Here is a 23,274-nt window from a genome sequence, read left to right as displayed (position 1 = left end):
TAAAATAATAGAATTAAGTTAGCCGGCCCCTATACGATCAATTTTATTGCGCAATAACACACAATATTTATTGAACAACTTATTTGACAACAAGATTGAAAGGCGGGCGCGTTCAATGTTAACCCTAGACGGTCAATATTATTGCACAGTACGTGATATTGCATTATAAAATTGATCGTCTAGGGTCCCGCTTACCCGCACAATCGTCTGGCCCATAAAGTAATATACCTAGCGGAATAGAGAAACAATTCCGAGCTTTCAATTACTTTCAAACGAAACCAAAATTGAATTACATCTGTGTGTACAAATCTGTTTACGTGTGCGTGAAAAATGATGTTCCTACATAATATTTTTCTTAGAGCTCAAATTGTCAACGTTGATATAAGTGCAGACTAACTGTCAAAACAGACGAAAAAAAAAGTTCTGCTGTCATGTAGCACACGTGACGTGTGCTACATGACAGCAGAACTTTTTTTTTCGTGTGACACGTCTCATTTTACCATGCAGTGTTACTGATAGTCACATGTCTTTGTTTCTCTATTCCGCTAAGTATATTAATAACTTTATGGTCTGGCCTCACTGACCTCCATTATACAAGTACGCTGGACTGCTTTTTGTGCCTATTAAGACAGGACAATTTGTCGTTTCGGTCGATCGTCAAGAAAATCGTCCAATCGATCTTTTGAACGTAAAATCGTTTGCGATATTGCTACACACGTACAATTTGTCGTTCGATTTTAACATCGAGGAGATAAATCGTTACGATAATTGTCCCGTGTATGGCTACCTTTAGAAGCGGAATCAGCGCCCTCAATGCGGGGTAAGAGAACTAAATCTGACGTAAGTTGCAAATTGCCGCTTAATTGCTACTGGTTGTAGAAACTAGTATTAGTTCCAAGTACTCCCACTACTGCTATCAGCGCGAATATGGTGACTTTCAAACGTCTTTTTTACGTCAAATTTAGTTCTCTTCCCCCGAATCGGGGGCGCTGATTCCGCTTCAAATAGACACAAAAACCAGCAGTCATTTTAAAGGGTTATTGTAAGTCCAGCGTACTTGTATAATGGAGGTCAGTGTCTGGCCTCGAGGATGAAGATGACGATCTTCATCCTCAAATCCGAGAAGCATCGATGACCTAACTTTTGAAACCAAATGCTAATACTATTTTTATATTCGAGATAATGTTTTAATTAAATGAGTACTTACATTTAATAATAATAAGGATAGAACGTATGTAACAATGTATCTTGTTTGGCAGTAATTAACTAGAAATGTTTTCTCTCTTCACTCTTGCATTAAGCAATTTTGGATGACATAAACATACAATGAAATGCATTATCAAATGCAATAAAATCTTGAGCTGCCTTGCCAGTGTCGTACAATTCACGGAATCTATATCTATGCTTAACTAAATCTATGACCTATTTTTAAAAATATTATTTACAAACTATTAATTATTTATTGGTCATAGAACTAGAGGATCCTACTCTACTCGAGGAATGAAGCATAGCCCTTTAATACTAGTATTAAAATTGCATTACAGTTTTTAATGGCAAGTAACCATTTGCTACGTTAATGTAAATAAATATTTAAAAAAATGGTAACCAACAAAAAGCTACGTGCAAAATAAAACGGATTCAAATACCTAAATAAAAATAAATAGAAATAGTAAAAAAATAATATATTGACCATGCGAAATTAAAAAATACCTATTACCTAATATAAAACGGTTTTTACACTCGCTTTAATAAAAGACACATTATAAATGCATCTAAGACGATTGAAACAAAATACAACCAGCAAAATTCTTTTGATAAAATTTTTCCTATGGGCATTTAACATAGGATTTTTTTCCTTAGTTTTAAAGTTAACGTAGGTTTGTTTTTACCACAATTTTAAGATTGTTAATTGTTAAATCCACATGTTCATTCGAAAAAGATATATTTTTTTTAAATATCACACAATAAATAACTAAATATTTTTTCTAATTAAAAACTGCTTATTCTATAGAAAGACCATGCATAGAAATAAACTTTACTAGTGTGCGTTGCTTCAATAATAATATTACTACTTAATACTTTTTCATTTCAAACATCATAGTTTCTTTGTAAGTATAACAATTCTAATAAAATACATAAAAATATATGCCTGTATTAATTATTTAAGTGTTATTAAAAGTAGGACAATTGAATTAATAAATCGGTAATAATAACTAATTTTTTGCTTAACTGTAATTAAGTATTTTTAAGTGCAGTTTTATAAACTTTGTTATTTCATTTACTAAGTACATATTGATGTAACTTCATTTATGAAAATAATTAAAAAATACACACTCCCACGAAATAATATTCGGCGTCTAATTTTAAAAATTTTCTATCTCTTATTTTTATAATATTTTTTAACATTTAATTTAAGCATAAAGAGGGAATACTCTACTCTACAACGTACAAAAGTTTACTTTCACTGCGGTCTAGACCCTAGGCAGTATAAAAACTATGTTTTAATTACCTAATATTCGATTTATAAAAAGACTAAAGACAGTCTTTATGATTGGCCACATTCAAGCAACCGGTTTCTAATCATTAAAGACATTACAAATTTTGCTTTTAAAAATGATGCTATCGTTCGCATTTAACTTAAATATATCTTTTGATGATGATAGATGATGATAATATAAATAAATTATAAATATACAAAAATTAAGTGTCTTTGATTTGATTTCAATCTTAATAAGTAAGTACAACAGAATTCATTATTTTTTCATTTCAGAATTCATTTTATGTTTCGAGATAAAGAAAACACAAAGATCGTGGCCAAAAAATGGGAAAACTTTAGCGTTGTTTCGGGCCATTTTGACATTAGAACTGAGACATTAGAGATGACCTTAGTTTTGAGGTCTATTATTTTATGTGAACGAACACAAAATACAACCATAATAGAGTAACAGCATTTTAAAGAGGCGGTTCAATAACAAGTAATAGTTACAACACCATCATACCACTTAAACTTAAATCTAGACGTTCCTAGGTTTTATTGCGCCCAAAATATGTCATGGGAACCGTACATTGCCGCGATAAAAAGTATTTTATCTGAGTCAAGTTAAAATCAGCCCAGGATTCAAACAAAAACAAATTATAAATACGTCACATTTTATCTTTGTTATAAAATATACAATGTGACGTATTATTTAACATACTATATTTCATCTGTAACGTATATATGCGATAGCAAATATGTTTACATAAAATATTATTGCTGATTCTACACATTTGGTCGACAAATGTGTATCTAATAAATAGTAACCTAATCATTGGTCGATACTATATACCACAAAACATGAATATAAAAGAGTTCACAGCCTAAAATAATTCCAATTTTTTTATAGGTTTCGAATTACAGTAATTTCTGTCTATAAGTGTTATTCCAACAACATTTCATTGGAACTTTCAACGAAATTGGAATTTATTCCAATATTACTTCATGATTAATTAGGAGTTTCTATTAAATAAATAATAAAAATAGCGATAATTATTATCTGCTATGCTGTAATAAGTACTCAGAAAGGAGCGATATTCTTAAGTACCATTATAAACCAACACTTTAATATCATTTGTCTCTCTCATTACTTGTATTGATGAAAGAGAAAGCATGATATTCGCACAAAATATTGGTGAAATTGCAGCTAAACGGAGAGTCCTCGATCTCGAAATCAACACGGAACTATTTAACTAAAAGAGTATTTATAAAACTCATTCGCTATAATGTCATTAAAATCCCAGTGGAAGTTTCCATAAAAATGTGTCACGTGATCAAATTGCACACGATCGGTTCGACAATTTGTACTAACTTCTGACCCACGTATAGTCCGCTCGTGGGCGGATGTCAGCACGCGTTGTCGCGTGACGCGATGTCGCGAGTAGGGTACAGGGGTTGCTCGACGTCGTGCGCTTTGTCGCAGCGCCGCCGGAACAGACCCGTGAACGATGAAAGTTGCTTCACCTCGGATAGGCTCGCCTGAAAAATACCACGATTTAATATTGCTAGAAATTAAGAATAAGACGTGAGTGGAAGAACCACATAAGTAACATTTCATAACGCAAGTACTTACAATTATTACTCATTTTTTCCCATATGTATCCTTTTTGCATAAATAGAGGCTTAAGGGCCGGAAAAATGATTTGAAATCAAAAGAATCTAGAATTTTATGAATAGCCAGATAAATTAGACAGATGAAAAAGTAGGTAAGTTTCAAGGTTTGTTCAAATTATAAGGGGAAAAAAGTGAGTAATTATTGTCCTTATGTTAAAAAATGTCAGTTATCTGGTTCATTCACTCACGTCTTCAATTAGCCCTTTACAACTTAAACACATCATGAATAGTTGGTAGATAATGCCATAAGGCATTAAGCCCGCCTTTGTAAGTTGTATAAAGTGTAAAGCACTCCCTAGACGATAGTTCAGCATTACACACACTACGTGCTGTTGATGCGAATGACATGCAAACTACGTGCTGTACATTGATCGAAAAGTTCTTAAATTTTTCGTCCTGCAATATGTGCATTACATGCACGCATGATCGTTTCGCTATCGGTATGTCATGCAACAATTAATACTGTCACGTAAATGCATGTAATGCTCAATTACCGTTAGGTAATTCAGCATTTCATGCATTTACGTGACAGTTAAAGTAATTAGGGAGTGTTTAAATAAATAAATAGTCGAAACCCACCTCTATAGCAATAGCCAGTATGAGATGCAGCAGCGGTATGAGCAGTATGTACACTCTGAACATGTTCTGCTGCGGCTGCTCTGTCCGGAACACCTCCACCTCCATGTAGTCCGCCAGCCACGACCACGGGCACATTAGCAGGAGCGTCACGAACACTGACTGCGTTATGAGGGCGGCAACCATTTGATCTGGGAAATACAGAAATTGTTACTCCTGTTTTATGACTAATAAATGCTGTAGAAGAGTAACTGAGTAAAAACTCGGATCGGTCATACACTACTTCAATATTCGTTGTCCTAACTGTTCGGATTTATCGTTGTCAGAAAGCTCAGTCTCTTGGGTACTGTTATTTAAAACAAGTAAACAAAAATACTCACAATTGGCACAGAACGGCTGGCGGAAAGGGTAGTCCTTCGCGTACACGCACGCCATAACCAGGTACTGGAATGCTGAGACTATGAATATGATCGTGTTCTCCCAGCACAGGATTATCTCCACGTCCGCCCCGCCCACTACTGGGGTGTACCTGCAAATAATATTTAAATAAGTTTTAAACGTGCAGGAGGCATATGCTTCGGCATAAATGATCCGGACATACAGTAGATTCGGAGAAAACTTGTGCTGAGTTTCGCCAAGATAGAAGACATAACAAAGGGATTGGGGATTTTAAAAAATCAGAAAGCAAGTGCGTGATTTTATTAGTTTTTATTTCTTCAAGATATTTAGTACATTGTAAATGTAAACGCATTTGGGAAAGAATTAAGTTTCTGAGATCTGGGGTATCTTATCATAGGTTTTTTGTATTCGTTTACCAATGATATATACAGGAGTCGATGGGACTTTGTGACTGTGACATTGACTGTGTTAACATTGACACTGACCAGGGCTGATCGTGCAGCAGATAGAGCGCCGCCAGCTGCAGCAGCAGCACCAGCAGCACCTGCGCCGTCAGCGGCAGCAACGACGGCAGCGCCACCAGCGACACGGGCGGGGAGCGCGCGCACAGCTTCCCTCCCGGCCCCGCCCGCCCCAGAGACAGCGCCAACAGCGTCGTCAGCACCAGGTCGATGTACAGGAACTGGTTGTTGCCCAGGATGGAGTAGTACTGGAATATGTAAAAAAAAAGATGTTTCAGTTGTCATTGGGTGTTTAGTTGACAGTCTTATATTGATGCTATTAGCTGTTAACACATTCATAACATGAATGTGTTAACAGCTAATAGTCTTACATTGAATAGAAAGAGACAGCAACATTAATCACTGCCACGACGGCACGTAACGATACAACGTGGAGCCGCTCTTTAAGTTCGCATTTTAGGTCACGTCGCAGCGTGGCTGGCAATTTTTTTAAATATAAGAATAAAATACCAATATTTAGATTTGGATCATAATATTACGCTCTGGACCTTAGAAATATATTTTTTTGGATTTCGGACTGAATTAAACAGATATATTTTATAAATGGCTACTAGCGTGTTCTCATTGATCCAGCGCTCAATATGATCTGACTGCTACCAATTTACCAATCACACTTGCCTTACAGTATAATATTATAGTATACTCACATTATAAAGTATCAGTATGGAGAAGAACTGTATGAGGGAGTAGAGAGCCATGTATTTGAATATCGCGAACGAGGTGCTGAGCGCGCACCGGCCCTCGAGAGCAAGCAGCTTGACGCATCTGATGTTCTGCTCTTGGGAGGTGAAGGGTGCCGCCACTGGAAATAAGATATTTTTTATAATGAAATGTTATAAAGAAAATAATAAAAATACTAATAGACTCAGAAAGTCAATCATAATATTATAATTTATCCGTATTCCGTAGCGTCCCTTCCATATCCTTAAACATACCGGCATTTGTATTGCATTTGTCAGGGTTAAGAAATATGTTATTTTTTATATTCATTTTATAAATGTAGTGATATCATTTTGACGAAGTTTTTATTATAATTGTGAAAACGTTGTATCGTCAGCATATAGAAGGGAATTTCTATTTTTCAAAACGTTACTTAAGTCGTTAGTGTATAGTATAAAGAGTAACGGTGCTAAATGAGACCCTTGTAGGACACCAGTTGTTATTTATCTAATTAGGGTCAATTCAGACCGGAACGCGACGCGTAGATGCATTTCGTATGTATCTTCAATTGCGTGAGACGTCATACAAATCTGTCAATTCAATACAAATTTAAAAATGCATTTACGCGTCGCGTTGCGGTCTAAATGCACCCTTAGACGTAATAGCCTTTTGGACAACTTGACACCTATTTTGTACACACTAATAGTAAATAGGCAGATCTCGACTTGTGCCTGATAACATTTTTTTTTCTACCAAAACTCTTTGTTCGCATAAATTCCAAATTCAAAATTGCACCAGAGACAAAGCAACTAAAGTATACCTGACGCGTCCGCCTCCGACAGCGATATCCCGACGTGCGCAGCCTTGAGCGCGCCACAGTCGTTGGCGCCGTCGCCGCACATGCCCACCACGAGTCCGCGCGCCTGCAGCGCAGCCACCAGCTGCGTCTTCTGATCCGGGCCGAAACGACCGAACACGCCGCCTGCAATATGGACCGTATTACGATGTTATAAGGTTGGATTTTGTCTAAATAAAATAAAGCTATAGTCCATTACAAACTAGGTATTTCCCGCATTACGTGGGAAAAGTACACGTTTTCTTTGTGAAGAAAAATCTTATTTCGAATCCTACGCGATGCAAGTAATTAAAATTTCCTCCTTTACAACATTAAGAATGATATGCACGATAAATTGTTTAATAGTTTACTGCGCGAAACCACAATTTTGGTTGGTTCGCTGGAGTGTTTATAAAACACGCTTACATAGACGTTTACCTCTATCGACAACGGTTTCCATCATTTCGGGATAGTGCGTCCGTAGTGCGGCCCAGGTCTTGCCCTCCAGCGCCAAAACGTACGCGTCTAGAGGCAACTTCGGCTGACAACCTTCGCCAACTACCTGCAAAGATCAAGTAAAATATGTTAATAATAATCGCTTAGCAGAACATATTTGAACAATTTAAAATTTTTGGATAAAATATAACAGAACATGTTGTGTAAGTAAGTTGATAAGTTAGTACCATTTTTTAAGGTTTGAAAGAATGGGGAAGATTTTATCGGCGAGCGTTATTTATATGATCTGTACACAACCAATCAAAACTTATTAAATTGCACCGGCGTACGACACACGTCAAAAAACGCTTTGCTTAGGGCCAACCCACACGTACCACAACCACACCACGTCGCAACGACAAAATGCCGTCAAGCAGTGGTTACGTGTGAATGGTGTCGCTGCAGCTTTTTGTAGTTGCGTTGTGATACCGACAAAATGTAGACATGGTTGCGTTGTCGCCAGTAGTTGCGATGTGGTTACGTACGAAAGTCAATGAAATGGAGAGGGGATTCGTAATAACTAATAAGCGAAGCGAATCATTAGCCACGACACCTAGTGGAACAGTTTGGCAAGAAAATTCCCCACTAGATGACGCCCGCAACTCCGTGCTTGCTTGCGTCAAAACTCGCATATCGCACTGTAATCGTACATTTTTTCGGGACGAAAAGTACCCTTTGTCCTTTCCCGGGACTCAAAGTATCTTCATGCTAATTGCCCTGCAAAATTGGATTAGCGGTTTGGGCGTGAAGAGGTAACAGACAGACAGACACACATTTGCATTTATAATATTAGCATGGACGTATGGATTGTTGAAAACATTGCCTGTCAAATTCGGTAGAAAAACGAAAGGTCAAAACCTCACCTCCATACACAGCGGCGGTCTCTGATCGAGAGTCTGCGGCTGCCCTAATGTAATCAGCACCAACTTCTGATGCGGCTGCACCATCAGACACAAGCGGGCCACCGACATCGCCGTCATTATGTTGTCGCCTGAAACATCGTGGGTCATATAGCTGTCTCTTTCGCACTTAATACAGGAATATAGTTTCAAGTTGGAATGAGTGAATATCTCATATTGACTAGAATATTACAATTTATATATTTAGATAATTTATAAAATATTGTTGTCTTGCAGTTGTAAGAGAAGCTAGTTCTATCGTAATTTGTCGAAAATAATATATATACGATTACTGTGTAATTTTGAAAAATTTAAGGCACACTTGATGAAACACCATAAAGTCCATAATTACCACCGTTTTTGTGCACTTGTCAAGTTTAAGTCAAATACAAAGTTGATTGCCATTATTTTCATATAACTTGCCTTTACTTATGGAAATATTTTAACAGCGAATAACTGCCTAGCACGCGACAAACAATGACAACGAATAGTTTTTAGTAGTAATAATATTTACAAATTTTATATATACAAAAATTAATACTTTTTCACTGTACTTACCGGTAACCATAACCTGTCGCATCTTCGCCTCATGCAGCTCCTTTATGATCTGAGTGGTCTCAGGTTTCAGGCTGTTTTGCATGACTAGAAAGCCCAGAAACGTCATGTCACACTCGATCGATTCCCTCTTGAGGCGCTGCGCGTCTACCCATTTCATTTTTCTATCCAGTTTTTTGTAGGCAAGGCCGATGACTCTGAACCCGTTGGATGTATATTCAGTGAGCACCGAACTGAAGTTTTCCGGTAGAGTCGTCGGCGTGCACATACCTGCAACCTGAGTTTTGTGTTAATAGTTTCTAAACAATACCTAAGAAAACGTTTGGTTTTATACTCAAATTCTACCCGCAGCTCCTCGAGAGTGCTAAGTCTTCTTTGAATATATTCCGGAGTTTTTCTACTCGCGGAATTCTTTCCGAAATTTACTTTGATACTATTAACCGTCTTGATAATTTCAACTTGCCGTTCAAACAACTGTGCTAGGTGTATCATATTTTCATCGTGTAATATTTCATTATTTTTACTACAGCTAAGCGGCATCTCACATTTCACTAATTTATTTATATAACGCCCGCAATCCCGTTGCGCCAATATTAGTTTAACACGCGGGAACCATACATTTTTCTGGGATAAAAAGCTTCAACGGAACGGAACTTGTATCGTTAGATCTTAGTTGTGAGAGCGGCACTGGTTTTAAGTTTTAACACAAATCAAGCTTCGGGTTTTTGTTTGTTTTTATTTAAAATGTGTATTCAGACACATTTGATAAATTCTTTTTATAATTAAAAAATATAGGTCAGATATATCCTATGGAATTTAAAAGGAATACATAAGTTACCTTTTCAGGAGCACCTTTGACATAGTACACCATCGACGGCTGACCCAGGACCCTGGCTATCACTCCCATAGATTGCTGGGACGACGAGAAGTGAAACCGCCGCAACAATCCTATCTGCAAATCGACCATTATTTTAGAAATGGTCATAACACATAAGGCAACACATTAGGGCACCATCCACCATAAATATACAAACTATAAAAAACATAACATTAAAGACGTATCACGAAACTAACCTCATACGGTATTTCCATAGTGAAGGGGTCATAGTTGTCTAGATCTTGTAAGTCCTCATTGTGACTGGTAGCAGGTTTCACTATCGCTGGCGTAAGGTTGTCATATCTTGTATTCTCTGGCCCAGGCTCTTCTAATACCTATGAATAAAATTAAATATCATGAATAAATTACAACAAACAGTGAATAAAATTTCTTATACATGTTTGAAAATGCAACGTTTATTTATTGAGTCTTTAATGATATGGATCTATGCACAAACAAATAAAATTGAGGACAATGTCTACCGTCTACAGCGGAGTAAGTAGAAATTCGAGTATTGACCCATTGCTACTTGTCTCTTTCTGTCACGTGTGATAATAGCACAATCGCACTTCTATACTACCTACCGCGTAACTGTTAAAACGAGATAGCAATATATTCGAGCATGTCAGGATATTATTTACTTGCTCCATGTACATAATTTCGTAACTTTAGTTATATTTAATATAAAAGTTAGAACTACTTATATTTATATATAAGTATAAATATATAAATATAAGTAGTTCATAATGTGTTAAATGGTTATATTTGCATTACGTTAGTGCATTATAAATATCTTACCCATTGCGTGAACTCAAACATCTTCAAATCCAGCGGATCTCCCTTCAACTCGCCCTGTATACTGGTCAGCGAGTGGCAGGACGCCAGCGCCTGCACGAGCGGACTTTTCACGGACAGCGAGCTCACGTCGTCCACTTTCCGACCGAACTTCTCGCCCTCGTTTGTCGGAATTATCGTGTAGAAATCCAGCCCGTCTTCGGTTAGAGTGCCCGTCTGAAATTATGAATAGGTGAATAACTGAGAGGTATTTTTAAGAAACTGGTCTGTGGTACAGCTCGTAAAACCATGAGCTAAAAAGATTTGAGAGGCTTGAAAGTGTCTTGACAATTTAAGAGTTTCGATATAATTTCGTTAATTTCTTGGCTGCAAAGCCTCACGACTTGTATTCGACAGTCACAAAGTAAGAAATCAATAACGTACGAGATTTGACATCGCAGCGCCAGCCGCCATGTCACTTTGCGACGCGTTAAGTTCCACACATTTTTTATACCTAACTAACTAAGGCCTTGAAGAGACCAATTTGTTACCATATTCTAGCAAAAAAGATTGACATTATGTCGGTGATGACGTCATACCTTGTCGAAGCACATGGCCTGCAGCTTGCCGCACATGATAATGCGCGGCGGGGAGACGCAGAACACGCGGCGCGCGCGCAGTCGCCGCTGGCTGTACACGATGCCCGCTGTCATGGCGGCCGGCAGCGCGGGCGGCACCACGATCGTTATTATGTCCAGCGTGCGCAGGATTATCGTGCCAACCGCGCTCTGGAGAAAAATACCTTGTTTAAAGAATGATACAAGAAGAATTTGTACAGGAAGCAAGACAAAATCGCTGTAGACTAAGGGCCTGCTTCACCACTTTCTGATAAAGTGCCAAATAGGCTATTCACGACTTTTTTGACAGACTCTCCATACTCTATCTGTCAAGTTAAGTGGTGGATAGTCTACCCAGCACATATCAAGAAACAATTCGGTGACTTATTTCGCACAGTTAATTGTATTATTAATTAAAATAAATAGTAAACACTATTATTTTGTCACTTTAAAAAGGGGAGAATTATTCCGATAGTCGGAACAATGAAATATTATGGTAGAAGGGGAGATATATTGTAGAAATTCTGGGAGTTGCATTTGTTTCTCCTCATAGTTCCTAGTTGAGATCTTTCAACTTACCCCTCGTTGAACATACAGCCAGATACAATACGCCATACCGATAGCCGCGATACAGAACATGAAGATGACGAATTTCACAGCGTCCTTGTAGAATTGGAAATCGAACTCCTTAGGGAACAGTATACTCTTGATCAGCTCTCCTTTAGCGGTGTAAAATCCAGTACGCACCACTTTTGCTAACACCTGAAATATATTAATTTATTCTATACCAGCTTAAAGATTATTTTCGTATAAAACAATAAATTTGGTATTGATCGGAGGTATTAATCCTACGAGTCATATTATGCAAACTCGCCGTCATATAACGTGCACCGAATATTTTCCTAATCAAATAACCCCCGTGTAATTTAAGCAAATCTGTCATTTGCTCATAATTTAACTGTACAGGAAAACGATATGTTGTGGAAAAATAGACTCTTTTTACGTGACTTGTGTAGAAAATGTAAAATAGTTATAAGACGAGCAATTTGTGACTATTTTTCCTACATTTTACCTGATTGTTGCCGTAGAATCTCGTTTGAATGACATGTGTGCCGGCGAACAGAGTATGCCTCTTGTGCGTTTCAGTCGAGTATATCTCCTGAGATGGACACGGCGGACCTTTCATTACGGGTACACTTTCACCTAAAATACATGACATTTGATAAAAAGAAAATATTATGTACGATTTGATTTTTTTTACTTTAATTTATCTCAATGCTTTGTATGTACGTCTTTACAACAAACACAATTATTATATAAATATTAATGTCTTCTTACCGGTAAGCATAGATTCATTGACAATACAAGAACCAGTAAGGAGCACTGCATCACAGGGCATCAGACATCCATCAGGAGGCAGCACTAGCACGTCACCGGGTACGAGCCTGCACGCACTCGCGACGCACTCCGAGCGTTCACGCCCGCCACGCAGCACCGTCACCATGCACGCAGACGTCGAGCCCGCCATTTTGTGGAGGTTGATGCTCATCTACACAACATACTATTTGTTAAATTATAGCTAAGATCCAGTATTATTGAGATATAGTGGAATATTGGTGTAGACGCGAATTTGCACTCCGAGCGTTCGCGCCCGCCATGCAACACCACACTTGCACGCATTTTGTGGCTGTGTGCTCATCTGCGCATCGTACTACTTGTTAAATTATAGCTAAGACCTCGTATTATTGGAGATATATTGCGAGTCTGCACGCACTTGGAGCGTCATTCCTCCGCCATTATGTGATTACATTTATTATTTAACGAATAACTTTTTTATAAATAACGTTCCTTTCTATCATTTGACGTTATTGTAAAAAACATAAATATTTCTATTTCATCAATTCAAGCGGTAGTAAGCAAAAAATTTCGCAAATGGCGTCACATCCTCCCAACAAACAATACAACCTTCACTATCACACCCATTGATTCAAAACGTGAAGATAAAAATCTAAAGCAAATTTCCTTATCGGTTGTTTGAGGACCGTCAACTCCGATGACGCATTTACCTGTTTGGTTTGGTACAGCGCCAACATACAGGAGCCGGCCGAGAGTATGAACACGCACGTCGCATACTGATAGTACTCGTCCAGCGACCACAGAATGATCGAGAACACTTGGAACAGGTAGAACGGGTTGAACACTTCGTCGATAAACAACGTGTAGTAGCTCTTCACTTCCACCTCCACTGAGTTGGGTCCGTATAGTTTCATACTGAAAATATGAAAAAGTTAGTAAAATTCTAACTACGAGTCTTATAACTTACTTAAATGACGGTAATACGGACGGACGATACCAAATAAGCCAGTTTAAGTCTTCTTTCTTAAATATCTTTGCATATTATTATCTGTCTTTTTTACAAAATAACAAATTAGCAACGTAGTTTTACTATGTTTGTTAAAAGTGTGACGTAAAACAAACCAATAGTAGTGTCTTACAATTTTCATTGCTGGCAAAATAAGCCAGTTGCTAGAATTATAATATAAGCTCGCAACATGAAAAGGGGCTTAGTAAGTCTCTAATTAGAACATGGACGCGACAGTATTTAGAAGTTATTTTTAAATGACCCTGCGTTTGACACACCACGTATAGTTCATAAAATCGGTATTACAATTTTTAACGCTTAATAATGTGTACACGTAAAACTCATCATAATATATAGTAATTAGGAGAGATTGAGATGGCAAAAATAACAAAATATTAGAAATGATAACTTTTCCCTCAAAAGCCTCTAGTGATACCAGAATATTTATGGTTTTGCATACCTTTACTATACAAGATCGTGTAATTTACGACTTTTAGAACCTCTTACCCCCTTACGCTGTGAGGTAATAAAAGTTAATACCATTAGAGGAAACATCACGGTTGTATTTATTTTCCTCCTTATCAATTGCTACCAAGAGAGGCAATCCCAGTGATTACCTCATAAGAAACCTTATTGTACATTCAATTCAGACGTTGTATGCGTCATAGTTTTCGGTCAGAATATAATAAGTATTATGTTCACTTGGGATTTCCCGTAAACTTTCGTACTTTAGAGGACGTTGTTAACTATTTGATGATTTTAGCAGGGATTTGGTAGGAGCTTTCAAATTTTTATATCTATTTGAGTTTTTTTGCAATTTTAGATACTTAAAGACATGTCCAAATTTTCTTAATAAACTTAATAATATACAAGACATGTCCAAATTGCATTTTTTAGTAGACTTTATACGTATTTTGGCAACATTTAAAGTAGCAATATTTGCTGAAACCTTCAGAGATAACCTAGTAAACGTAATGATAATACGCTGAGTCATAAAGATACCGATGAACAGAAGATACAGTTGTGACTAAACAATCGGTACTCTGAAAAGTGACGTCATATTTCAATCATCTCGTGAATGTAACTTTTAATTTATGTTCATTTATGTTTACATGTGTTTGTTTCATTTATGTTTCTAACAGGAAGACTACAAATTTATTTTACTTTTCATTTATTTCAACACATGAAACAAACAATAATACAATTAACATAGAAAGACATACACAAAGCTATAGACAAATGTACTGCTTTGCTAACTTAGGAATATATTAACACAATATCTGTCATATTTACGATTTTCACGAATGAGTATAGTAATTGTTGGATGCCATTAGCAATATAGTTTTACTATGATGTTTCTTAAAGGTGTGACGTGAATGAAACCAATATTAGTGTTTTACCAATTCGGAGAAACGGTTGTTTGCTCAATGCTAAGACAACATTAAACATGACAAACATCTTATGTTTTTTGTCACAAAGAATATGTTAATACTAATATGCTTTTATTCTAAACAAATAAGACGTATTGAATTGGTATGAAATATGAAATTTCAACATTTTTTAAACATGCGATGGCTCAACATTCATGATTTGAAGACCAACAACCAAAACCATTTGATATGTCATATGACCTCAGGGAAGCGAATGTTAATGTCTTTTTGGGAGTAAGGACGCGCAAGAAATTAATCAGAACAAAAATATACAGACGAACTTATAACCTCCTCCTTTTTGGAAGTCGGTTAAAAAGGAGGAGTAGGTTGGCACTTGGCGTCATACCTAGATTAACTACTGATGATAAATAAAACTAGAAATCCATACTTCCATACTAATAAGTATGGACCGCCGCCTTTGTGTACATGTCTTATCTACCAATAATTTTATTTAAGTTTTTGTAATTAATTTTGTGCATAATAAAGTATATTTGTTAATTGTTTGTTTGTTTGTTTAGGTAATATTATAAATGCGAAAGTACGTTTTTCTGTAGGACTGCCTGTCTGTTTGCCTCTTCAGGCCCAAACCACTGAATCGATGTGACTGAAATTTGGTATGGAGAAACTTTGAGTCCCGGGAAAGGACAAAGAATATACTATATCGTAAAAATGTGCAGTTCCCGCGTGATAAACGAATTTGAATCGTCATCTAGTACAATGATAATTCGATATGTCCCGGCAAATGTTGTTTGAGAAACTAATTTTATTAGGGTTCCGTATCCAAAAGGTAAAAACGGGACCCTATTACTGAGACTTCGATGTCTGTCCGTTTGTCTCCAGGCTGTAACTCAAGAACGGTAATAGCTAGAGAGTTGAAATTTTTACAGATTATGTATTTCTGTTGCTGTTATAACAAAAATTAATACTAAAAATAAATTAAATATTAAAGGTGGGCTCCCATACAACAAACGTGATTTTTCAAACATTTTTTGCTCGGTATCAATGAATGAAGGTAGGCACTTGAAATGTAAGTAAGTACACAAAATACTCCTGAGTTGTATTTATATTTTAATAATTAATAACAAAATTTAAATAAAACAAATAATTAAGGGGGGCTCCCATACAAAAAACATATTTTTTACTATTTTTGGCTCTATAATGATAGGGAACCCTTCGCGCGCGAGTCCAACTCGCACTTAGGCCGATTTTGTTTATTATAGTACGATGTTACGTCACATTATTTATGTCTTATATAACTTCATTGTGTTAGTAATATTGAACTAGACTTATGATAAGATATAAAGTAACCTACCTAAGTTTATCTGCTAGGTATCTATAATAAATACTGAGATCTGAATCTGAGATCTGGCTTATGAACCAAATTAGTTTATAAATGGGATCTATAATGTCTATCCATACTTCCGTACTAATTATAAATTATGAATGCGAAAGGTCATCTGTCTGTCTGTCTGTTACCTCTTCACGCCCAAACTGAACCGATTAAGCTGAAATATGAATTAGCAGGAAAGGACATACTTTTAATCTCGAAAAAATTTACGGTTCCTGCGCGATAATCTATTTATTTTTTGCCGCAACGGAGTTGCGACCTGCGGGCTTCGCCTAGTCGGGTTATAATGTGTACCAGCTGACTCCACTGAATTTTTGCTTTTCGGTCGTAGACTCTATCAAATAATGAGGCATACAGGATCCGTTATTGTATAATACTAGCGACCCGCCCCGGCGTCGCACGGGTATAAAATATATAGCCACTGAAAAAAAGATAAAAATTGATAGCCTATGTTTCTTCACGTGGTCTACTTCTTATCTGTGCCAAATAACATAAAAATTGCTCCAGTAGTTCGCGAGATAAGCCCTTTCAAATAATTTTCCCCGTTTTTTTCCCACATTCTCCTATTAGTCTTAGCGTGATAAAATATAGCCTATAGCCTTCTTCAATAAATAGGCTATCTAACACTGAAATAATTTTTCAAATCGGACCAGTCGTTCCTGAGATTAGCGCGTTCAAGTTAGCACTTTCAAATAATTTTCACAGTTTCTTTCACATTTTCCTCTATTTCTTCGCTCCTATTAGTCTTAGCGTGATAAAATATATTTTATCACGCTAAGACTAATAGGAGCGGAAGGCTATAGGCTATAGCCTTCCTCGATAAATGGGCTATCTAACACTGAAAGAATCATCAAAATCCGTTGCGTAGTTTTAAAGATTAAAGGGAACAAAGGGACATGAGGGAAAAAAGCGACTTTGTTTTATAATATGTATAAATAGATTGTATTTCGTTAGTGCGGAACAAATCGATTTCTACCCCATATTGTATTTCGAAATGTGCAAAATCCAGAAGAAAGTGTTTTTACAAACATAAGTAGACGACTTATAAGTAGACGATATTATAAGTAGACGACAAACATTATAAGATGAGACAATAAGTATGCCACATTGTCAACAATTAGAGAGGACCAATATTTATTATTGGCCAATCGATGTTCATTAAATAATTGATTCGTTCGCGTGATCGTGTCCCATTACATTTATGACCAACTTTTCCATGCTTTACGACGTATACCAATTTGGTACTTATAATTTCCTCTTCTATATGACTATAATATTGTAGTTTTCTTTTATTTAAGTAACTAATATCGTAGTTTGTATATATCAATAAAATTCCTTGAATTTTCATTGATAAGGAAAACCTTTATTTGATATCGGGTCTTGCCAATGTGCAATTTTTTTTATTTAGTTGCCGCCTACAAATAATAAAAACTAGTTGCCGCTATATTTATGATGGATATCTATATGATAGACTAGCGACCCGCCCCGGTTTCGCACGGGTAAAAAATATATGTCACTCACTGAAAAAATGATTAAAATCGATTCAGTAGTTTCTAATATTATAAAGAGGTAAACTTTGTTTGTTTACTCATAGATCTTCCACTACTACTCGACTAAGAGCTGACGACCAAATCAGTCATGTAGCTTCAGCTGTGTTAAAACTCCGTTAGCTGCTTCCCTGAACAACCCTTTCTGATAATCTGCGTGCTGGCAGACCGTAGGCGGTGGGTGTGGGAGTGGTGGGGTGGGGAAAAATGAAAAAAATATGACTGTCTGTCTGACTGTATGACTCCAGGCTGTATCACAAGGACCGCTATAGATAGACTTCTGAAATTTATATCTATAGATAGACTTCTGAAATACAGAACCCTTCGTGCGTGAGTCCGTCTCGCACTTGGCGTGTGAAAAAATTATAAATTAACATTTACCATCGCAAACACTGAAACTACATTTTTTCCAATTTTTCCCAACCCTACTACATCCACACCCACCGCCAACGGCCTGCCAGCACGCAGATTATCAGAAAGGGTTGTTCAGGGAAGTAGCAAACGGAGTTTTAATACAGCTGAACCTACATTTTTTTTATTTTTTTCCCCACCCCACTACTCCCACACCCACCGCCCTCGGCCTGCCAGCACGGAGATTATCAGAAAGGGTTGTCCAGGGAAGAAGCTAACGGAGTTTTAACACAGCTGAAGCTACATGGCTAATTTGGTCGTCAGCTCTCCGTCGATACTACTGATAGATCTACCTTACTACTCAATAGTCAATACTCTGAATAGATCTAAACTCCTCTGCCGCGAGCGCACCCCCGACCCTGCTTTGGTAGCAGCGCCCACTTCGAAACGGGCGTAAATCGCAATATTTTAATTTCGCCATAACTTCTAAACCAAACGTCCAATTTTAATCAATCAAAGACCAAATATTGTCTACATAAACTGTACTTAGTGATGAAATAATTTATTTTGATATGGATTATTAGCATGAGTAAAATAAATGCGTTTAAATGTAGTCCAAAAAAAATCAAGATTTTGAAATAAAAAAATGGTTGTTGTGCCTGATTTTTGTAGATATTTATAAGATCTACATTTATTTAGAACATTGTATGGTTCTATCTTTTATAGTTTAGGCAGCGTACGCAAAATAAGTAAATTTTCTGGTTGTCTCCGAAAAACTGAAATATCTTACGGAACCCTATATTTTCCAAAATAAAAAGTAGCCTGTGTTACTCGTAAATAATGTAGCTTTCGAATGGTGAAAGAATTTTTAAAATCGGTCCAGTAGTTTTTGAGCCTATTCATTACAATTAAACAAACAAACAAAGTTTACCTCTTTATAATATTATATTAGTATAGATAGTATAGATTTAGATGCTTAATCAAAAAAGTTAGTTAAAGTTACCTTAACTAAGCCCTACACTAAGCCATAATATAGATAAGGGAGGGCCATGCTTCGGCACGAATGGGCCGGCTTGACCGGAGAAATACCACGTTCTCACAGAAAACCGGCGTGAAACAGCGCTTACCGAGTGAAGGAGTTTACCGGAGGCCCAATCCCCTACCCTATTCCCTTCCCTACCCTCCCCTACCCTCCCCTATTACCCTATTCCCTCTTAAAAGGCCGGCAACGCACTTGCAGCTCTTCTGATGCTGCGAGGCGGGCGACGGAAGTTGCTTTCCATCAGGTTACCCGTTTGCTCGTTTGCCCCCTTATTTCATAAAAAAAATAAAATTATTTCAAACGCGACTTCATGCTCGCTTAAATAACGCGACATTTCTGTCGCAACAAATTCGCAAAATTTCAATAAAATCAGTCCATTTGTTATGGAGCCTTTTTGCAAAATTAATTATCGTCTAAAATATTGGTCTATGATTAAAATAAATGTTATTCTTAAAATATACTTGTACTCACAGTTCATTCTGTTGTCGTTTGTTAAGTCCCGACATGTTTTCCATTAGCAAATTAATAGTAAGCTTCTCATTAAGTGCTAGTACATTTATAAAAGCGCCTTGGTCGTTAATCCAGATGTAGCGAGTGTGTTGGAAATTGAAGTAGCGTAGTTTATTGTCCTTGTGGTTCGACAGGTTGAGATCTATTTCATGAACTTTTTCCATCTTGAATGATTTTTCGCCATCCATTACTGTGAAAATATAGGACATTACATGATCACTATCAGTTAGAAGTTTTGGTGCACATAGTGATATAATGTGAAAGTTGCTACAACAACTATACAACTTGTCATTAAATTTTAACATTCAATGCCTGTTTTGTACCTTACCTCACGGTTTGAACCATCATGTTAATTTGATTAATCATTATTTACTCATTACAATGGGTCACATGATGGTTAAAATATTTGTCATATATATTAAATTCAGTAACAACCATAGACATAATATATTCCTATTCCTGTCTACGACAGTATATATTATGTCTATGGTAACAACAACTATTAGATGTCAGAAATGACAGCACAGAAGCCTTTCATCATAATATAAATTTTTAAAGCACATAATTTTTAATCCAATTATAAAAATAATGTAAATACACAATAATTATTTACTTACATTGAATCTTGTTTAGAGTGGTATTTGTTAAACCAATTAGTAAGTAGATAAAAATTCTCACCACATATTTCCTTAGCCGTTTTCAAACTGCATTTTAAGTACTTGAAGCGGTTCAAAGTTGGATAGTAGCTCAGAGCAAAGTATGGTATCCCACATAGTATTATGCAACAGAAATGAAAAACAGCTGCCCGAATTTTGGAATACTTGTATCCAAATATCTTGATGACTTGGTCGTCGACTTTGTTCTCCAGAATTTGCCATTGAGTTTCACCGATAACTTCATATTCATCTGGAATCAAAATTTAATTTTAAATAGATGGTCGGGTGCAAGAAAGGAATCAAATACTTATTAGATAACCATTTTTAAATGTTAAACACATTTCAGTAATAAAATAGTTCAATTTTAAACTACATGGCTGTATTTTTAAATAAATAATTAAATATTAATTTAGTTTTTAACAGTACACAAGTAAGCATTGTTATTATGATGATCAAGTTGCAGTGGTAAAGTATTAAATATACTTAATATCTTCGATCGCTAATATACAAGATACACAGTCCCATACAAAACCTCTCGAAAATCTGTTGCCAAGTAAAAGTGTTTAAAAAAGTATACATTTATCTAAAATCAACCTTAATAATAGTTATTAAAGATCTTTTTGTAAAACAATATACAATGTGTGTTTACAAAGCAATAAATTTTTATGAACGACGCACGCTTCAAACTAAATTCAACCATCCGCGTATATGTCTTAAAGTTTAAATTATTACAATTCCAAAAAAGCACTTCAATAATTTTACGGCCGCACTTCGCCGCTGGAACAAGGTGAAGTGAAGTATGAGCGGAGTCGAACTGTTCAACATTTTTTTGTTGATTGTAATAATTTTAATAGTCCATTTTTTAATTTTTCCAAAGTTTAATGTATAAAGTGTGGAGTAATTATTTTTACTTGTAATATTATGTTGTTCTAATATGTTTAATCTTATAGTTAACTAAAATATACATGTATACATTGAATATAAATGCTTAGACCATACAACGCTCGCTAAAGTCGGCTTGAAAAATTGTTCGCATCTTTGCCGTGCTATAACTGATATCCAATCTCCACATCTAACTGGATCTCAAGGAAACCTAAAAAAATATATTCCTCAATAAAATAAATAATAATGAATAGCAACTCCACCAAATGGAACAGAAACACCGAGTGTATAACCCGAACATTTCAAGTGGGCATGATAAACTATGATAAGTACCTTTAGTATGAGTATTCGCAATTGAGATGGTTTCTACCTCGTGTTGATTTATTTACAACTTAATTTTAAAACTGTTTTTTGTTGATTTCTTAACGAAATACCAATATTTATAATACAATTGTATGAAATATATTAGGATAAAATTAATACTTACCGGAAATATGAAATTCCATCCTTTTTTTGCGTTTTAAACGTATGATTTTTACAATTATTGAACGAGTACTGGGACATGTTTCCCAGCGGAGCGTTCGAGCACTACTAAATCGAAAGTCCACCAGAATGTTGCGTTTGGTGCTCTTTTAGTGAGGTCGTTTTTTGCCGCGGACTGTGTATCTTGTATATTAGTGATCGAAGCTTAATATGAATATTAGTATCATGTTTAGTATAAAATTATATATTAAACATGATACTATATTCTATTGTATCTATTCTATATTAAATTCTATATGATGCTATACAATGACTTATATCAGCATAACAGTAGTCTAGATCTGTGATATTTAAGAAAATAATTTTGTGGCACAATATTGTGGTTACTTTAATAAGACTTTGCAATAAACAATGGTATATTTTAATTATATATTTTTTCAAATGCAACATGCATTTAGCTTGGTTTTTATTAATTCTTATGAGATTTTTTTTTAAACATACATGATACAATGTTTAAATAGAATCCATGCACCTGCTTCAACAATGTATTACAGTTTGAAATATGCACACATGATACATCTACAAATTCATTTGGGTGTTGCATTTATGTTATGATTTAAAAATGTGAATTGCTTGAATATAATATAAACATTTTTCCTTTTGGAACATGCTACTATAAATTATTGTTAAAGGATAATTATGGAGCTCTGTGCAACTCTGCAAAAAGAACACATTTTCAAGGAAAGCCTAAAGTTACATAACTAATATTATTTTTAAATAGGAAGCAGAGTTTAAAAGGCACATTTCTGGAAACTGATAAGTACTTACCACTGGCGGCAGAAGCATTATTCATGTTTGGCATTCCTAACATAGAATATTTTGCAAAAGCACTAAGCAGCTAGGGCATAATACAGCGGTACTGGATTTTTTGTGTTGTTACTGTTATCTCATGACAAATATTTTTATAATGATCGGTACCAATATGCACTTGCGCTCACACATCACATTTCACGAGTTCTTTCTTTTTTTGCTCCGCGTTCCTAGATTTTATGCTTAGGTTTTAGACATTTCAGTTTTGACAATTGACATGTGATTGTGAATGACAGCTGTCAGCTGACGTGTTATTTTTTATACATTTATAAGTTTAGCACATGAAACAGCTTTGATACTGTTTTGTCTCTAAAAGGTTATTTTAAGCATTTAAAATAATTTTACAGCTGCTTGCCACTCATTTATATGAACAAAAAGTTTTCACATTTATTTCGTATAAATTTTAATTCGTTCAAGAAGAACAAGAAATATGTC

The 23,274-nt window shown here is 35.8% G+C and overlaps 1 protein-coding gene across 1 annotated transcript; it reads right to left on the bottom strand.

Moving 5' to 3' along the window:
* Window positions 1-2,196: 2,196 nt before the first annotated feature.
* LOC121730953 (polyamine-transporting ATPase 13A3-like) lies at window positions 2,197-23,032 on the bottom strand. The gene is made up of 20 exons (XM_042120197.1): window positions 22,798-23,032; window positions 20,627-20,854; window positions 19,910-20,138; window positions 13,425-13,629; window positions 12,697-12,907; window positions 12,431-12,561; window positions 11,938-12,120; window positions 11,341-11,529; window positions 10,766-10,978; window positions 10,165-10,302; window positions 9,929-10,042; window positions 9,094-9,367; window positions 8,500-8,627; window positions 7,580-7,703; window positions 7,127-7,288; window positions 6,294-6,448; window positions 5,611-5,834; window positions 5,107-5,255; window positions 4,730-4,917; window positions 2,197-4,015 (listed from the first exon to the last, which is right to left on the bottom strand). Exons 1-20 carry the CDS (start codon window positions 22,838-22,840, stop codon window positions 3,884-3,886), a joined length of 3,420 nt encoding a protein of 1,139 aa, XP_041976131.1. The 5' UTR covers window positions 22,841-23,032; the 3' UTR covers window positions 2,197-3,883.
* Window positions 23,033-23,274: the final 242 nt, after the last annotated feature.

Source organism: Aricia agestis, chromosome 10 (genome assembly GCF_905147365.1).
Source record: "Aricia agestis chromosome 10, ilAriAges1.1, whole genome shotgun sequence".
NCBI classification, from domain to species: Eukaryota; Metazoa; Arthropoda; class Insecta; order Lepidoptera; family Lycaenidae; genus Aricia; species Aricia agestis.
Note: the sequence above shows the minus strand (reverse complement) of the source record. Positions and strands in the feature narration are given on the sequence as shown.

Coding starts and splice junctions, on each gene's coding strand:
- LOC121730953 (XM_042120197.1), bottom strand. CDS start 22,840: ATGTTAGGAATGCCAAACATGAATAATGCTTCTGCCGCCAGTG. Junction 13,630..19,909: donor AAACGACAACAGAATGAACT/GTGAGTACAAGT, acceptor TCATATTTTCAG/TATGAAACTATACGGACCCA. Junction 5,256..5,610: donor CTGCTGCACGATCAGCCCTG/GTCAGTGTCAAT, acceptor TATTATTTGCAG/GTACACCCCAGTAGTGGGCG.